Genomic DNA, 17,914 nt, shown 5'->3' with positions numbered 1-17,914 from the left:
GGTCACCCCCAACTGCCACCCCTCTGCCGGCCTTGGTCGCTCGTAACTGCCTCCCCCCCCCCCCGTCAACCTGGTCGCCTCTTACTTCCCCCTCTGCTGGCCTGGTCACCTTTAACTGCCCCCTCCCTCCTGGCCTGGTCGCCCCCAAATGCCTCCCCTGCTGGCCTGGTCGCCCCATGCAGCCTGCTTGTTCAGTTGTTTGGTCGTTCCTCACTAACCCCCCTGCTGGCCTGGTCGCCCCATGCAGCCTGCTTGTTCAGTCATTTGGTTGTCCCTCACTAACCCCCCTGCCGGCCTGGTCGTAGGCAGCCATCTTGTGAGGGCATGAGGGTTAATTTGCATATTACCTCTTTATTATATAGGATTCTTCCTGGAATTAAAAATCATAAACACATAATCACAATGATTAATTATCATAGTTTAATCTCTGAGCACTATAGGTCATTTAAGAACGAGTGAACCATTCATTATTTAAGTTACATCCTTCTGCAATTATAGTCTCATGTATTTACAACAAATATATATGTATCAGACTTCATTTACTACAGAATCAAGACTGGTCATTGCTCCAAAAAAGGAAAAGGAAATGAATATGGTAAATTCTTAAGTCTATTTTAAATACATACAAATAAAGTGCCTTTTGTCTAGTAACAAAGGAGCAGACCCTATTCATTTAACACTGACTCTTGACATCTACACACTACATCTAGGATGACCTAGATGGTGTTAATGGATTTAAACCTTAGTTCTTAAATTCCTACGGAAATGTCTTCTCATGGAAAAACCCTGACCTTTCGTGAATTTCAAAAGAAATAATTCAATCTGATCAAACCCCTGTAGTTCAGCAGTAAAGTACCAAACAGCATTAACTTTTCACTGACCCATTTGTATATAGGTTAAGAAATAAAAGTGATGTAAAGAGAAATGTTCTTCTTATACAAATCTATCCTGTTAGTGAATATCATAAAGCATTCATTTCAAAGGCAAGAACCTTGAAACTAATTTCAGAATAAGAATTGCTAAGGTCTTTACTAATAAAGTCCTATTACCCTGCCCTCTGAAAGTTAAACACCATAGCTTTTTAAGTCAGAATATTCAAGAAACAACCAGAAGCTGACACCCCTCCCCTTTTGAATGACCCATTTCTGCATGTTCACCTTTGCAGTTCACTGAGGCCCCTGGCAGTGGGCGGACTGGGATTTTGCCTTAGAAAGTTTTGTTTTAAGTTGAGATGAGTGAGGTCTTGGCTGTAAAAGAGGTTGGCAGGCAGGTGCTCCAGGCTACAACAGGAGAGGTCCACTGAGCTAATACGCTGTGATGCAACCTAGAAGGGACAGAAACACAATTCCATTATAACTCCATCCATTTATCAGATAACTGCTTTCTATGCATAGAAATAAGGTAAGTCCATTTGGGAACACAGACATACTATGCAAGTAGCACTATTAGTCCAAATATGAATGGGGCCAGCGAGCAGGCAGTGCCAGGCCAGCCAGGGCAGGTGCCTGCAGGGGCTCCCCCCCATCACCCCACCAGGTGCCCCACAGATCAGCCCTGATCACCAGCCAGGCCTAGGGACCCTACCTGTGCATGAATTTCTTGCACTGGGCCCCTAGTCCTATCTAATAATAGACAAACATGGTAATTAACCATACCTCTGACACGCTTCCCATTGGCTAATCAGGGCGATATGCAAATTAACTGCCAACCAAGATGGCGGCCGGCAGCCAGGCAGCTGAAACGAACAGGAGGCTTGCTTGCTCCAGTGATGGAGGAAGCCAAGGTTCCCCGCCTGCGCTGCCGGCCTCTGAGCTGCACTCTAAGAAACAATGTTGCAATTATAGAAGCTAAACAAAACCCCAGAAACCTGCTTTCAGCCAGCCGGGCTTCAGAGCTGGAGTTGCAACAGTGTTTCAGTTATAGAGGCCAAACAAACCCAGATACCTGCTTTCAGCAGCCGAGATCTCAGAGCTGGAGCCGAGCCTCAGAGCTAAAGCCGGCTCTCAGCTCCAGTGACAGCCATAGAAGGTAAATAAATCCCAGAATAAAAAAAGAAAAAAGAAAAAAGGAGAGGTGGGAGCTTCAGTCACCCGCCAGCCTGAAAACGGCCCTCAGCCCCTCACCCAGACTGGCCAGGCACCCCAGTGGGGACCCCCACCCTGAAGGGTGTGTGACCAGCTGCAAACAGCCATCATCACCTCATCCAGGCTGGCCAGGCACCCAAGCGGGACCACCACCCTCATCCGGGACACCCCTTCAGGGCTAAGCAACTTGCCCCCACCCGTGCACCATGCCTCTATCCTATATCGTGAAAAGGTGATATGCCAACTGACACCTAACAGCAGAAGGACTGGGAAATGACTGGGCACTATGACACACACTGACCACCAGGGGGCAGACGCTCAATGCAGGAGCTGCCCTCTGGTGGTCAAGGTGCTCTCACATGGGAGGAGCTCTGCTCAGCCACAAGCCAGGCTGATGGCTGCCAGTACAGCGGTGGTGGTGGGAGCCTCTCCCGCTTCCTCAGAAGCGCTAAGGATGTCCGACTGCAGCTTAGGCCTGCTCCCCGCTGGCAAGTGGACATCCCCCGAGGCTGCCAGGCTGCCGGGCTGCCCAAGGGATGTCTGATTGCCATCTTAGGCCCAATCCCCCAGGGAGCGGGCCTAAGCCAGCAGGTGGTCATCCCCTGAGGGGTCCCAGACTGCGAGAGGGCACAGGCCGGGCTGAGGGAACCCCCCTCCCCCCCGAGTGCACAAATTTTTGTGCACCGGGCCTCTAGTATACTATAAAAGCAGAAAACAGTGTCCCTGCCTGGAAGGAACTTACAGTAACCTAGTATAGCAGACAGGTTACAAAGAGCACAGATTATCCTATCAAGTTTAGTGATATCAGTAACCACCTCCAACTGTTTTCAAGGGGTTATGTTCCTGAAAACATCCATTGTGAGAGAATTCAGAGCTAAATAATATAAGACTTTAGAGTAAATACCAGGTTGGGAGATAGATTCGAAGATCTAGACTGAACCTATGAAAGTCCTTGTATATTTTGATTTAAAATAGCGTAAATAAAGAAAAGTACCATTAGTGGTCTTATACATATCTTCTATATATATAAAAAGCCAGCATAATGCCAGAACAACCGAACAACCAGTCGCACACTGACCACCAGGGGGTAGACACTCAATGCAGGAGCTGCCGGCTGGTGGTCAGTGCACTCCCACAGCGGGAGAGCCACTCAAGCCAGAAGCCGGGTGCATGAGCCTCTCCCGCCTCTGGCAGGCGCAACCTCCAGCAAATAGACTGCAGTCCTAATGCCTGGGTGGTGGGGGTGTAGCCGGAATGACCACGGATCAGCCTTCACTGGCCCCTGGTCACCCCACGCTCCCTTCAGACCCTGCGCCTGCACCACATCCCTTACCTATTGCCCTCTGGGTCTCCGGATGCAGACTTGGGAAAAACCCACAGAGGCGCTTCACAAATGTACTGCCTGGGCCGGCCCCCATCTCAAGAGCAAGTGCTGGCGACATCCAGCCCAATGACCAACACCCAGGCATATCCGTGGGTGAGCCCTTCGCAACTTCCACCTACCACCCGGCCCCGGCCCCATCTCCCGGAAAGGTCCGCGACCTGGCACCAAATACCTGCTCCTGGATCCCTGCAGAGCGCTGGTCAGCTCCGGTGGGTGGAGGGGCACCAGCAGGTGCTGGCCTGACCTGTTGTTTGGTTCAGGCAGCCCAACACTTGGGCCAGGAGTTGTGTGGAAAAATCACCCCCTATACTCTGCTGGTACAATCTACTGTGAACAAATGCAGCATGGAATGTTTGTGTGTGACTGGGACAACCTTGATACTGATGCTGGCTCCCTGGAACTCCCCCTCAGGCATCAGGGCCATGTGGAACTGAAATATTAAGAACACGCCTTACCTAACCTCGATCCGTCTCTCCCTCCTTCCTTCCTACCACCCTCAGCTGCCATCGCACCCTTCCCAGGCCTGGCCTGCATCCAGGCTCCCTTGTTCCCCTCAGATCCCCGGTGGCTCCTGACGATGGGAGCTCTTGAGGATGGATACACCCCTCCCCTGCCCCCCGTGGTACCCACCCCAGGGATGCCCACAGTTCAGCCAGAACTTGCGGCGAGGCACATACCCTATAAGCCTACAGGTACAATCTCCGGGGAACGAATGAAGCACGGATACTCAGAGTAACCAGGACGAGCCTGATATCACTGCCATGCTCCTGGAACTCTGCCTGGGGCATAGAAATAAAATCTCATCCCTTACCTATTGCCCCAGAGCTACAGAGGAAGGCAGAAACATAAAAATGGCCACAAGGTGGCGACTGACAATCGGTGTAAAAGTCAGAGAGATGGATCTGAAGGGTGTGGATGTGGGAGAGATAGCACCCCCTCCCTCCAAGATCCCCAACTTTGTATTATTCACCTCCGAGCATCTCTTATCTGGCTCTGAGCGGTGGAAAGCATTCAGCATGGCCCAAGGTGTTCATTGGAGACCTCCCGGCTGGCAAGGCGCAATCCTGGCCGCAGAAGGAACGTTTGGAAATATTTTTTCAGGAAGCTGCAGGGAGGACAGACTCCCCACGTGACTCAGGGAACATGGAAACTCCCTGGGTGCGGGCTCCCGATTTCCTTTCAATGTGCACAAATCTGTGCACCAGGCCACTAGTCTTTAATAATAATGGCAGCATGTAATCAGATTCCATTGCTTGCCTGCTATAAACTTCATGATTGCCTCTCCCACAGTTTCAGGGAGATGCTTAAAAGTTCACTATGCTTTGCTTCATTTAGGTATTCTAAGTAAAATTTATTTTGTCTAAATGTTTATCCACATACTCCAAGCCTTCCTGGTTAGATGACTCCTCCCATGGCCTGAATCCCAGGGCTAAAGAACAAATGGCACACTGGAGACAGTAAAGCATTGGGCAACCTGTATTTCTCAAATGCTCTCTCAATATTCCAGGTAATGTGGTGCCAGCTCAGGCCACAGTGTGTGGCTTCAGCCCCTTGTACACACACCTTGGTGCCTTCTCTCCTGAGAAAAGCCATGGGAATAATGCTCAAAGATCTGGTTGATTCTCCCTCAAGCTCTTTATCTTCACCAAAGCTTTATATATGATCAAATCTGAGGTCCTTTTTCTATTACCAAACCAGGATTTCTGTTTCTCAATTAGAGAAGGCAGAGAGCATGGTCTGAGGAGTGTGACTCTGGTCAGTGTGTGGACCACATCCCAGCTTCCCACTTAGGAGTGGACAGGACTTGAGCAGATCATGGGGCTCTCCAAGCTCCAGTGTTCTCATCTGCATAACAGACATAAAGATGACACCTGTATCCACATGCCTGGCACAGAAAAAGCGTTCAATAAATGGTGATTGCTATTATTACCACAACTACTTCCAAACAGAATGGTTCAAATCTTACATACATTTAATCCAAATTCTCCCAATGCTAAGAATGTACTGAGAATTAAATTTGCATAAAATATATTCAGCTGATGACATGTTTGAGGTTAGAAAGAAATTACTGTGCACACATGAAAGCTAAGGGGATAATAGGGTTTAATGGGCCTGGCAGGGTCCAACTCAAAAGATTTTACAACGGAAGTTAGAGTTTGCATTGTAACAATTTTATCTTCTCTTGAATTTTCACTATCAAATAAGAAAATCCCAAACAGAGCCAAATCATCCAAATAAACCAAAAGATGTAAAAAGAGCCAGAATTTAATGGGCCTTAAAGGCAGGTATACTCGTGCCACAGTCACACAGGGTTTCCTGGCAGGAACCTGTTCACAGGAAGCGAGGTTGAAAGTTACAATTGGTGAAATCTCATTCATTCAAAAATATGTGTTAAGCATGCAATGTTGTGCCACACCTTCTATTTCCTGAGGTACAGCAGTTCAAGATAGACACAGTCTCTGCTCCGAACGAGTACACCCCATGAGGAGAGGGCAGTTTGATATGGTGCATGATAATGGCTGCCAGGAGCATGATCTAAGGAGTCAGGAAGGGGTCCCAAAGATTTCATGTCCAAGCTCTAGTTTGAAACTTGAGTGGAAATATGTGTTTTTTTCATCTGCCCCAAATGCTTTCTCCACTTCTTTTTTCCTGTAACAATCCTTCAAACGCATGTGATCATGGTGAGAGCTGCAAATAAAGTAAGATGACTCTCTGGCTATAGGCGTAGGTATGTATTCCAGGCTTGAGCAATCAGAGTATCCCATCTGCTTAACCCACGGAGTGACCCAAGCTAAGCTTATTGAAGGCCTTCTCTGGGATGTACATAGTCTGAAGTCAGGAGAGAGAGAGCTGCAGTTAAAATGAATAAGCTAGATTCATCGATTGATCTGACTGATAAAAAAGCAAGTATACAGTTATACAGTATAATGCCATATGAAAACATTTTAACACAAGCACACAAAACTCCACATGTTATGTATGAACTAGAGGCCTGATGCACGAAATTCATGCAAGAGTAGGCCTTCCTTCCCCCAGCTGCCGGCACCAGCTTCCCTCTGGCACCAGAGACCCGGGCTTCCCTCCAGCCGCTGGCAGGCACTTGGGACCTGGCTTCCCTCACAGCCCCAGCTTTGTCTGGAAGGTCGACCAGAAGGACGTCTGGTCTAATTAGCATATTATGCATTTATTATTATAGATAGTTATATGGGCATAAAACTATAAACCATGTTGGTTGTATATCAAATTAATGATAATGACTGCCTCTAGATAGGCAGGAAGGGAAATGGAAACAGGAATGGGAAGATAGGAGAGCTGGAGTTTATCTCTAATGTTTATTTCCATACAAGAAAAATAGAAGATATGAAAGAACTATGTCAATGTATTGACAACCAGGAGGTGGTACATTGAAACTGTAATATCCTGTGTGTGTGTGTATGTGTGTTTAATTAGAAAAAACTAGAGGCCCAGTGCACAAAATTCGTGCGGCGGGGGGGGGGTCCCTTAGCCCAGCCTGCACACTCTCCAATCTGGGACCCCTTGGGGGATGTCCGACTGCCGGTTTAGGCCCGATCCCGGGAATCGGTCCTAAACTGGAAGTCGGACATCCCTCTCACAATCCTGGACCGCTGGCTCCTAACCGCTCACCTGCCTGCCTGGTCACCCCTTACTGCCCCCCTGCTGGCCTGGTCGCCCCCAACTCCCCTCCCCCACCGCCGGCCTGGTCACCCCGCATGGCCCCCCTGCCGGCCTGGTTGCCCCACGCAGCCTGCTGTTCAGTCATTTGGTCGGCCCTCACTAACCCCCCTGCCGGCCTGGTTGCCCCACGCAGCCTGCTGTTCAGTCATTTGGTCGGCCCTCACTAACCCCCCTGCCGGCCTGGTCACTCCACGCAGCCTGCTGTTCAATCATTTGGTCATCCCTCACTAACCTCCAGCCGACCTGGTCATAGGCAGCCAACTTGTGAGGGTGTGAGGGTTAATTTGCATATTACCTCTTTATTATATAGGATAATGTAATTGCAATAAAAATGTCAGTAAGAAAAAGGAAATTATATGACAAACAGCAATGGAAAGGTTAAGGTAGGGGCAGTGACGTGTAATGAGGTCAGAAAGGTAAGACTGGGGTGAGCAGCAGATCCCACAGAGCCCTTTAGGTTATTGTAAAGACTGACTTTTTGTGTGAGCAAATGAGAAGTCCGGGGAGGTTCTGAGAAGAGTCCCTGTCTCTAGATCAGAAGCTACACAGTGCAGGATTTCTGCCTATTTGTTCACTGAAATACCCTATATTCAGCACTTGGTACAACCCTCAGAAGTATCTGCTGGAAAGATGGCCGCTGCCCTACTTTATGATACTTCCCTTCTCACCAATGTGCACCCAACGCATCCCATATGTTCTTTCAGCTGGAGATTACTTAGAAAAGGACAATTCTATTTCCACTGAAGCATCACACTAAATACTCCCTTTGGACAACTTTGGAAAGATAATGACTAAATGTCAAGTTGTATTTGATTCCCTTCCTCGTTCTAGACCACAAGCTGTTCCTGCTAGAAACCAGGGAGAAGAAACCACAGTAACAGAGCTACAAGCAAGAGCAGTCTGTGGGAGGCGTGGCAGCACCAGGAACAACCACGGCGAGAACAGAATTAAATGGCCCTGATGGCAGTGGGGCAGTGAGCTGCCAAGGTGACCACAAAAGCGACCTCTGCCCAGTCCTGTCCCTGCAACAAGGGGAGGCTGAAGTGTTTCTGTCCAGACCCGCCTGGGCACACAGGGCTCCACCACAAAGAAGACTGGCTTGTCCTAGTGGAAACACTACCGCCGGGTTACCTACAAACCACCTATTAAAACTAAGATCCTTCCCCAAATAAGAAAGACCTAAACAAGTAATAAAAATACATCAGAAAGCTACTTTATACTGTTCACAGCAAGTAGCAGTAATAACAGCAATAAAAGCTAACTTCTAGTGGATGCTGCAGTTGTGATAGGCACACTTCTAAGTGCCTTAGACATAATATTTAGTTTAATCTCACAATGACCCAGTGAAGTAAGGACTTCTCATTTCAAAGATGCAGGTTGAACTGGAGTCACACAGGGTTCCCAACGTCATATAAAACCAGCAGCAGAACTCAAATGTGAACCAGAGCCTGTGCTGTTAATGCCATGCCATCCAGTCAGGGCCTGGACACAGTTCCGATCTCTCCCAAAGGGAGGCTCCTCTAACTTCCACGATAAAATAATAACATAACCCTTCCGACCAGAGCAAAGACAATGAGATGGTATCCTTTAGGATTAGCTGCAGCCTCAGGTATGAAGACGGGGAGTAAATACGGCAATGATGGACAGGAGTCCTCCTAGGCGAAGCAGAGACCATCTGCTGACCACATATAGATGTCAGGCAATGAATGGGTGCGGTCCCTTGGGTGGGAAGGGGGGGTGGCACCATTCCTTGACATCGTAGGCTGGACCCACCCCTACCTCACACAACTTGTCCACCCGAGCAGTGATGATACTACCTGGTAGCACCTAATTACATTTTAAAAGGTTACAGGAAAATTTTAAAAGGAGGCTACAGAAATTTGGCAAGAAAATTAAAGAAACAGGCACAGGTAGGAATCCCCTCAAATCTTGGTTATGGAAAGGAACTTCTAAAGGAACTCAAAATAGAATATAAAGTCCTTATGGCAAAAGCTACTATACTTCTATTACACCCCCAAACAGCAAGAGAGTGGAAGACAAAGTTGAGGCCCAAGCAGCTGGATATACAGGAGAAAGGGCACAGGTATAAGAAAACGCAGGGCATGTAGAGTTGATTCTACCTCTTCTTAGCCATGTGGCCCTGGATAAGTCCCTTCACCTATCTGTCTTCCAGTGTTTCCTTCTCTAAAGTGGGATAGACTGTACCTGCCCTGACCAGCTATACAAGCTGCTGTAAATAAAATGTTCTCATTTAGAAATTCAGAAGAGCCCCTGCAGACCAAGGATCCCTAGACCAACACCCATAGCCACAGGCCACAGACATCCACAAGACAAGAAAAGACCACAGCACAGGCCACTGCTCCTGCCACTGAGCAGTCACACAGATAAAGCTCACTCGGACCAAGGCAGAACTACACTACATACTACATGCAGCCCCACAGACCATCAGTGAGCTACCCACGAAGGAATTAATTCCAAAGTAACTGTAGCTTGGGGAAAGAAATCAGTGCTAGTCTGTATTAACAACAAAACATTTTTTAAGGCTGGTAATTTTGAGTTAGTAAATTAAATGGAATTTTTTTTATTTATTTATTTTGTCCCCATGATCCTACATACGTTGGGAGATACATTAAAATGAACATAAATCCCAACCACCTGCTCAGGCTGTCTTCTTTTCCAAATGACTTGTAAACATGTATGAAAAAAGTTCATTGGGCCCTCAAAATATTTCCCCCAAGGAACATCTGAGGGTAAAAATAGAAATGATAATATGAACAATGAACTTTTCAGGTTACCTATGGGGCATCCATACATTTCTAACATGCTCCTCAGCACAGCACTTTTCCTCAGTGGTTTCTTTGCCAATCTTTAGGACATTTATGTTAAAAAATATCTGTTATGACTCTAGCTGAGTTGCATTTCTAACCCAGTATATCTATCCTATCCCTAACTATCCCCACTATGCTTTCAAAATTAACGCCCCCCACCCCGCCCCATACAACAGGACTGTACCTGCATCACTCCCATCATTCTTCATGTTCACCGAGTGGACACTCATCTTTCACAGGCAAGGAAGAGTTCAGAATAATATTCATGTGATTTTCTGTCCCCACTATACTTTAGTAAAGTGGTATTTATCCTTGTTATGTGTATGGCATGTTCAAATTAAGCAAAATGACTCTGAAAGGCTTGGTCAAAGCAGCTGAAATAGCACAAATAATTCTGCTTGTATAAAGTAAAGGACTGTCGTAAACTGGCGTTATGAGTCATTAATTGCTCTGGTCTGGCCTTCCGTGGCTTGGGAAATTATGCCCTGGCTACAGGGGTAGTCTCTGGGGAGTTTACTAGACTTCTGTAAAAAATTATTGACCTCAACTGACCTAGTTTTCATCCTCACCTCCCCACCCAAATGCTTTGGGAAAGCAAGGGGTAGGCAAATATAAATTTAGAATATTTATTAATATTCTAAACTAGAGGCCCGGTGCACAATATTCATGCACGGGTAGGGTCCCTAGGCCTGGCCGGTGATCAGGGCCGATCAGAGCCTTCTGGTTGCTGGCTGGGGCCTTAATTCCGGCTGCCGGCCAGGGCCTTCCTTCCCCCAGCTGCCAGCCAGGCCTTCCTTCCACCGGCTGCCAGCTGCCGGCAGGGGCCTTTCTTCGTTCTGTGCCGCCCCCTGGTGGTCAGCACACGTCATAGCGAGTGGTTGAACTCCCAGTCGGTCGAACTCCGGAGAGGACAATTTGCATATTAGCCTTTTATTATATAGGAGAATAGCAAGTTTATTAATCTCTATTAGCTAAGAAGTCTAACAACTTTATTTTCCATTTCATCCTCCAGAAAGTTTTATATCAAACAAAAATTTCTAATTTTAATAAAATTTAAATTCTCACTGCTCCATAACATGCAATTTCTTTTAAAAAATTCTACAAATGTAAGAAATGCTTAACTTGACCCCAGACCTTTTCATAATGACATCTCATTTCTTGATCCTTTACTAATTAGCATTTTAGAAAATCTGTTTAACAACAAATACAGAAAACATTCCTATAAAATTATATACATTAATAATGTCCTAACAGGAACATATCAAGCAGCCAATTTTGGACTCAGTAAATCCTAGTTGAAATTCTAGCATCTTTCCATTTCTTTGCCTTAAATGATATGGGGGAAAAAAAACACATCAAGAAATAAGGTATACAAATTTACACTATTCCAAACCACTAGGGATAATGAAATGGCAAACTGATGAAAGACAACGGGAAGATCTGGAGAGGCTATCACTAGTAGGCAGAAATGAGAGGTGGGAGTTGAGGAGGGCAAAGGCATCCGGGTAGGAAAGGGACTATGATTAAGATTAGAAGGGACCCAAGAATACTAGTAAAAGCATGTGGAGAGAGCAACAGGCTGGAGAAGAAAACAAACACACAAACCCCTGGCTCACTGTTAAAGCACCAGCCAAAACAATATGGACAAACCAATACTAAGAGCCCCTCCCAGGCATCCCACCATCTCTTTGCCAGGGAGGTGGAAGGGATGGGATGAGTGACTCTTTTGACATATATTTAGCATTTGCCTTTATGAATCAGGCACTGTACTTGGTACTAGAGAGATACACTCCTTGTCTTCAAACTCTTAGTCTCCTGAGGACACAGACACTCAACAACTGTAATCTAAGAGCCTGTGTGCAGTAGTTCAGTAAGAGCACACAGAGCAGAAAACAAACCTCAGAGCTCCCAGTGACAATCTCAGCCCTGACAGTCACCTTGACTGACAAGATGGGCAGGCATTCCCAGGCACTTGGTACAGGGGCCTGCTTGTCACCCCTAGAGCAGGCAGTGCTGTAGTATTTGTCCAGTGAGCTCGCTGCGCAGCCTAAACTGGAAATACAGGCCTGGCACTCACTTCCTCTGAGTCAGAGCAACTGTAAAAGGCTCTGAGAAGATGGCACCAACAGCCTTTCAGAATCATTAACTGTGTCACCCTGACAGTTATCTCCCCTCCACATACACAAACCCTATTGTGTTTCTCAGTAACAACAGAAAAATAGATCTCGCCTTGGGTGGAGATCAAATCTGAACTCAGAGTTCCTTCCTCATTTCCTTATTGGCAAAATGTGTATAAACAACCTCTTTAGAAAGTGGCCACCTGAGAGTGTCTCTGAGGTCCATCACGCAGCATTCCCCAAAGGTGCACCTCGACAAAGGAGAGGGGGAAAGATAACTAACCACGAAAAGCCTATATTCTAACTTTTGATTAAAAGAAATAATATAAATACATACTTCAATTATTCCATCATTAGAAATAGCCACTTATTTTGTATCTAAAATACAAAAACTTCAGTGCTGAAGTTCCAAACTAACATACAAGATCAGTAAGTTTATCACAGAGACCTCATTGATACAATTTCAATTATTCCATCATTCCATTCTTTATAAAATTATAAGTAAGATAAGTGCATGGAAGAATTTAACTCCAGAGTAGTTGTAGAAAATTCCGGATCTTCCAAGATAAGTAAATACTGTATATCATGAAAACTAAACCCTTAAGGAAGATAAAACATAACCAGGTATAGACATCTGGTTAGTGACATATGCTAAGTTCCTGATATAGAATACCTCACCAGTTTTATTTATTTATTTATTTATTTACTTACTTACTTACTTACTTACTTATTTTAATTGATTTTTAGAGAGAGTGGGAGGGAGATGGAGAGGGAGAGGGAGAGGGAGAGGGAGAGGGAGACATTGATTTTAAGGTTAAACTAAAAACAGCAAAATATCGATTGGCTGCTTAATGCATGCTCCCTACCAGGGATTGAGCCCGCAACCCAGGCATGTGTCCTGACCAGGAATCGAACTGGCAGCCTTTCAGTGCACGGGACGATGCCCAACCAACTGAGCCACACCTGCCAGGGCTTGACCAGTTTTTAAAGAATTAGACACAGTAATCCCCTCAACATTGAAACTAATCTAATCTGCCTTGGATGCCTCAGAAGGCATCTCAATTTCTTAAATACTTCTTGGTCATCATTTAAAAAGATCAGTGGTCGATGCACAATGGCCATGCTCAAATGTCCTTAGCAGCACACCCCATTCAACAGATTGCCTGAATAAAACCACCTTTCATTCTACTACTGAGCTGCCTGGATTCTGTTGATAACTGCATATATAAGCACTTCCCTGGCATTTTCAGTAAATCTCAGTTGTTTTTTGAATACTGGGGTTTTTTGTCCCTTCAGGCCACTACAAACATTAGAAGTACAAGTAAAAAAAAAGAGCAAGGCAGTAGAACTCTCTGTATAGAGAAGTGCTGGATACTTTATACCTTAGTTTCCTCATCTGCAAAGTGGAGATTATACTATCTCCTCACGAGTTATCTTTTATTGTAAAAACCAGACCACAGTTGTTATGAGGATCTACTTCACTGGTACCATCAAGAACAGTGCTTGGTGCATAGAAAAAGTAACTAAAATGTTAGTTATTACTATTTGCACTTTTGCTGTTCCTACTGGATCAATTCTGCAGGTGAAATGACTTTTATCATTAATAAAATATATCAACTAGTTAAGAGGGGAAGAAACAAAACAAAAAGTATTTTTATTTTGATGTTTACCTCATGGATGAGTAACCTGTTCTTTAGAACTGAATAAGGAAAGATTTTGTAACATGAATTTTTATCTAACAGATCTATTAATATATTGGAAAGTTATAGTATTTGGTAACTTATAGTCAAATTCCCACAAGAAAATGAAACAGAACTAGCAGGAAATAGTCTAGACTGGCCAGCACTTTTTTTACTTTACCTAGCTCAGTGATGGCAAACCTTTTGAGCTTGGCGTGTCAGCATTTTGAAAAACCCTAACTTAACTCTGGAGCCGTGTCACATATAGAAATTTTTTGATATTTGCAACCATAGTAAAACAAAGACTTATATTTTTGATATTTATTTTATACTAGAGGCCCGGTGCACAAAAATTTGTGCACTCGGGGGTGGGGGGTCCCTCAGCCCAGCCTGTGCCCTCTCGCAGTCTGGGACCCCTCAGGGGATGACCACCTGCTGGCTTAGGCCTGCTCCCTGGGGTATTGGGCCTAAGATGGCAATCAGACATCCCTCTGGCAGCCCGGCAGCCCTCGGGGGATGTCCACTTGCCAGCGGGGAGCAGGCCTAACCTGCAGTCGGACATCCTTAGTGCTGCTGAGGAGGCAGGAGAGGCTCCCACCACCACCGCTGTACTGGCAGCCATCAGCCTGGCTTGTGGCTGAGCAGAGCTCCCCCATGCGGGAACGCACTGACCACCAGAGGGCAGCTCCTGCATTGAGCGTCTGCCCCCTGGTGGTCAGTGTGTGTCATAGTGACCAGTCATTCCCAGTCTTTCTGCTGTTAGGGTCACTTTGCATATTACCCTTTTACTATATAGGATAGAGGCCTGGTGCACGGATGGGGGCCAGTTGGTTTGCCCTGAAGGGTGTCCCGGATCAGGGTGGGGGGTCCTGCTGGGGTGCCTGGCCAGCCTGGGTGAGGGGCTGATGGCTGTTTGCAGCTAGTCACAACCCCTTCAGGGTGGGGGTCCCTACTGGGGTGCTTGGCCAGCCTGGATGAGGGGCTGATGGCTGTTTTCAGGCTGGCCACACCCCCTTTAGGGTGGGGGTCCCCACTGGGGTGCCTGGCCAGTCTGGGTGAGGGGCTGAGGGCTGTTTTCAGACTGGCCAGCGACTGAAGCTCCCAGCCTCTCCTTTTCTTCTTTTTTTTTATTCTGGGATTTATTTACCTTCTATAATTGAAACATTGTTGCCATCACTGGCGCTCCCGGCTCTGAGGCTGCGGCTGGCTGAAAGCAAGTATCTGGGGTTTGTTTAGCTTCTATAATTGAAACATTGTTGCTTTCGGGCTCAGAGCCAGGCCGCGGCAGGCGGGGAACCTTGGCTTCCTCTATAACTGGAGCAAGCAAGCCTCATGTTCGCTTCAGCTGCACCGGCTGCCGGCCGCCATCTTTGTTGGCAGTTAATTTGCATATCGCCCTGATTAGCCAATGGGAAGCGTAGCGGAGGTACGGTTAATTACCCTTTTTGTCTTTTATTAGATAGGATATTTAAATGCCATTTAACAAAGAAAAATCAACCAAAAAAATGAGTTCGTGTGTCACCTCTGACACACGTGTCATAGGTTCGCCATCACTGACCTAGCTTCTAGTTTTTTCTCACTTCTCAGACATCTGTGATAATACATTTTTACATCTTACATAGCAATGCCTTTGTATACACTTGACCGCTCCTTGAAACATCCTTTCCCCTCTTGTCTTACAGGTGAATCCTATTCAGCCTTTAAGGCTCAGCTTGCCCTTTACTTCCTTGAAGTCTTCCTGTACCCAAATATCTCATATACTGAATTTTCTCACAGGTTCACTACAGAATTGGTGTAAGAGCAATTTTCTCTGGATGAGGTGACATATTCACAGTTTTCAGGGTTAGGGCATGAACATCAGTTGTGAAACATTATACTGCCTACCACAGGCTAACTTAAAAAAATAAGAACTTGAGAAATATGTTATAATAACTAATTTAAAATAAAAGACGATTTTCTTTATTCCTGACAACTTCCCCTCAGTTTAAATACTTAGAGCACGAAGTGCAATTATATTTATTTTGAGGTGATTTTTTTTAAACTGAAAAATTAATAAATTTTTAAAATACAAATGCAAATAAGTCAACAAATTTATCACAAAACATTTTAAAAACTAAAATCCATTTCACTCAGACCTTCAGTTCTAACTCATATTCTACCAGAGACTTGCTAGATTGTTCTTGGTCAAATGGCCCTTGATTCTTTATCAAAAAAATGGGTATGAAATGTGAAGTGAGGATTTTCCCCCAAAAGGCCAGTGACAAAAAGCAGCACACTCCCTAGATTACACTTCAGATTAAGAGGTAAAACATGTGTAAAAGATGACTAATCTCAAAGGGTTCCTTGCAACTACATTTAATACACAAATCTACAGGTTAAAAACCTCAATCCTATTATACCAGAATGATCTGACTAAAGGGGTTAGTGTAGTATTCTTGAGTAAAATCTGAACAATAAAATGCTTATTTTTAAGCACATGGAACCAAAAGTTCAATTGTGATTCACCATATATCTTATTTAAAGGGTGATGTTTACTCATCATTTCAGGTGGTCTCTAATTCAGCATGAAATGTGGCCCTGATCTGCCTACATTATGTGTTTTAAGAATTAACCCAATATATCATGGCGTCCAAAAGTCCACTGCAGTGACTTAAAAAAAAAGGCCAAAAGTTAAAATACTATGGTTAATACTGAAAGACCTCAGGAAGATAACTACTGTGATAACCACAGTCACCAGCAACTGCCAGCATGTCAGCCACCAATCAACAAGGAGACACATGGACAAGCTAAGTGGCCTTATGAAGCATGTATTTGTAACGTTGGGCCATAAAACATATATATGGCTACCATCCTCAGCCTCCTCATACATCATTGCCCCTCCAACCACTTTGAAAACATGTTGGATACTTGTATCCATGTTGTGCAAACAGAGTCATTTTTGACACTGCATTTAATAGGGTGTTTACTGAATTTTTAAAGCATGCCGTGCATAAATATTTTAGGGATGATTTTATATTCAATATTGTAATCCTCCCAAAGGAGCTATTCCCACAGTATCTACCACTAACACCCACCCAAAATAAAAACTCTAAAGGAATTGCCTTAGGTATTATTTTGGCAAGCTAAGATTAAGTTTAAAAAATAAGTACACAAGAACCCATTTTGATAGAAAATACCTCATTAATAATCTTTTAAAAAGCTTCCCAAAACCAAATGAAACAAATTAGACCAAAGATGAACACTTCTCTCGTAGCTAAGATCCAGAAGCATAAACTGAAAATAATAAAGTTTCCTTTTAAATTAATACTAGTGACCCGGTGCATGAAATTCGTGCACATTATAAGGGGATAAATTAGAGGAAATATTTTAATATTGCTATTTGCCCTTTCTCTATAATAGAAGTGTCAGAGATGAAAGAAAATTATTAAAATGTATATGAAAATCTTCCTCCTGTCAGAGTCTGAGGTGCACCACGGGACCCAGAGTCAAGTCCCCACCCACCCACCCACGTGTGCCTCAAAATCGGGCGAAACCCAGACCCAGCCAGCCCCCCCCCCATTGGGCTAGATCCAGACCCGGCCGGTCCCACCCTTGTCAAGCCCCGCCGGGTAGGGGCGCAGCCTCAGGTCCCCTGGCTTGGCGCCAGGGCGGGGGCGGGGGGGGGCGTGGCCTGAAGTCCCCCGTCAAGCCCTGTGGGCAGGGAGAATGGCCTGTGGTCCCCCAACCTGGTGCCGGGGCGGGGGGTGCGGCCTGGAGTCACCCATCAAGCCCCGCTGGACAAGGGGCACGGCCTGAGGTCCCCCCGCTCAGCACCAGGGCAGGGGGCGCCACCTTTGAGGTCCCCCCTCAAGTCCCACTGGGTGAGAGACATGGGCACTCAAGACCACCTGAGCGAGCGCTGGGGTGAGGGGGGTCAACCCTCAGGGCCCCTGGGCCCGGTGCTAGGGCAGGGGGCAATGAGTCGTGAGACTCCACGAGCCATGAGACCAGAGCGGGGTGTATCAGTCTGAAGTTCCCCAAGTCGCAGACAACACGAATGGTAGGAGCATCTTGAGTATCCTACTGTATACCCCGTCAAGTGGTGGGAGATAGACTCCCAGGTCCTCCTGCCCCGGGGGGGAGATGG

The 17,914-nt window shown here is 45.8% G+C and overlaps 1 protein-coding gene across 1 annotated transcript in view; it reads right to left on the bottom strand.

Moving 5' to 3' along the window:
* PHLPP1 (PH domain and leucine rich repeat protein phosphatase 1) overlaps positions 1 to 17,914 on the bottom strand; it is a 207,090-nt gene that overhangs the window by 77,405 nt on the left and 111,771 nt on the right. The window contains exon 5 of the mRNA XM_014454458.1: positions 1,158 to 1,324. Within this exon, the coding sequence (XP_014309944.1) occupies positions 1,158 to 1,324 (167 nt within the window). The remainder of the gene's footprint in view (positions 1 to 1,157; positions 1,325 to 17,914) is intronic.

Source organism: Myotis lucifugus, unplaced genomic scaffold (assembly GCF_000147115.1).
Source record: "Myotis lucifugus unplaced genomic scaffold, Myoluc2.0 scaffold_36, whole genome shotgun sequence".
Taxonomy (NCBI): Eukaryota; Metazoa; Chordata; class Mammalia; order Chiroptera; family Vespertilionidae; genus Myotis; species Myotis lucifugus.
This window is presented reverse-complemented; position numbering and strand designations above follow the sequence as displayed.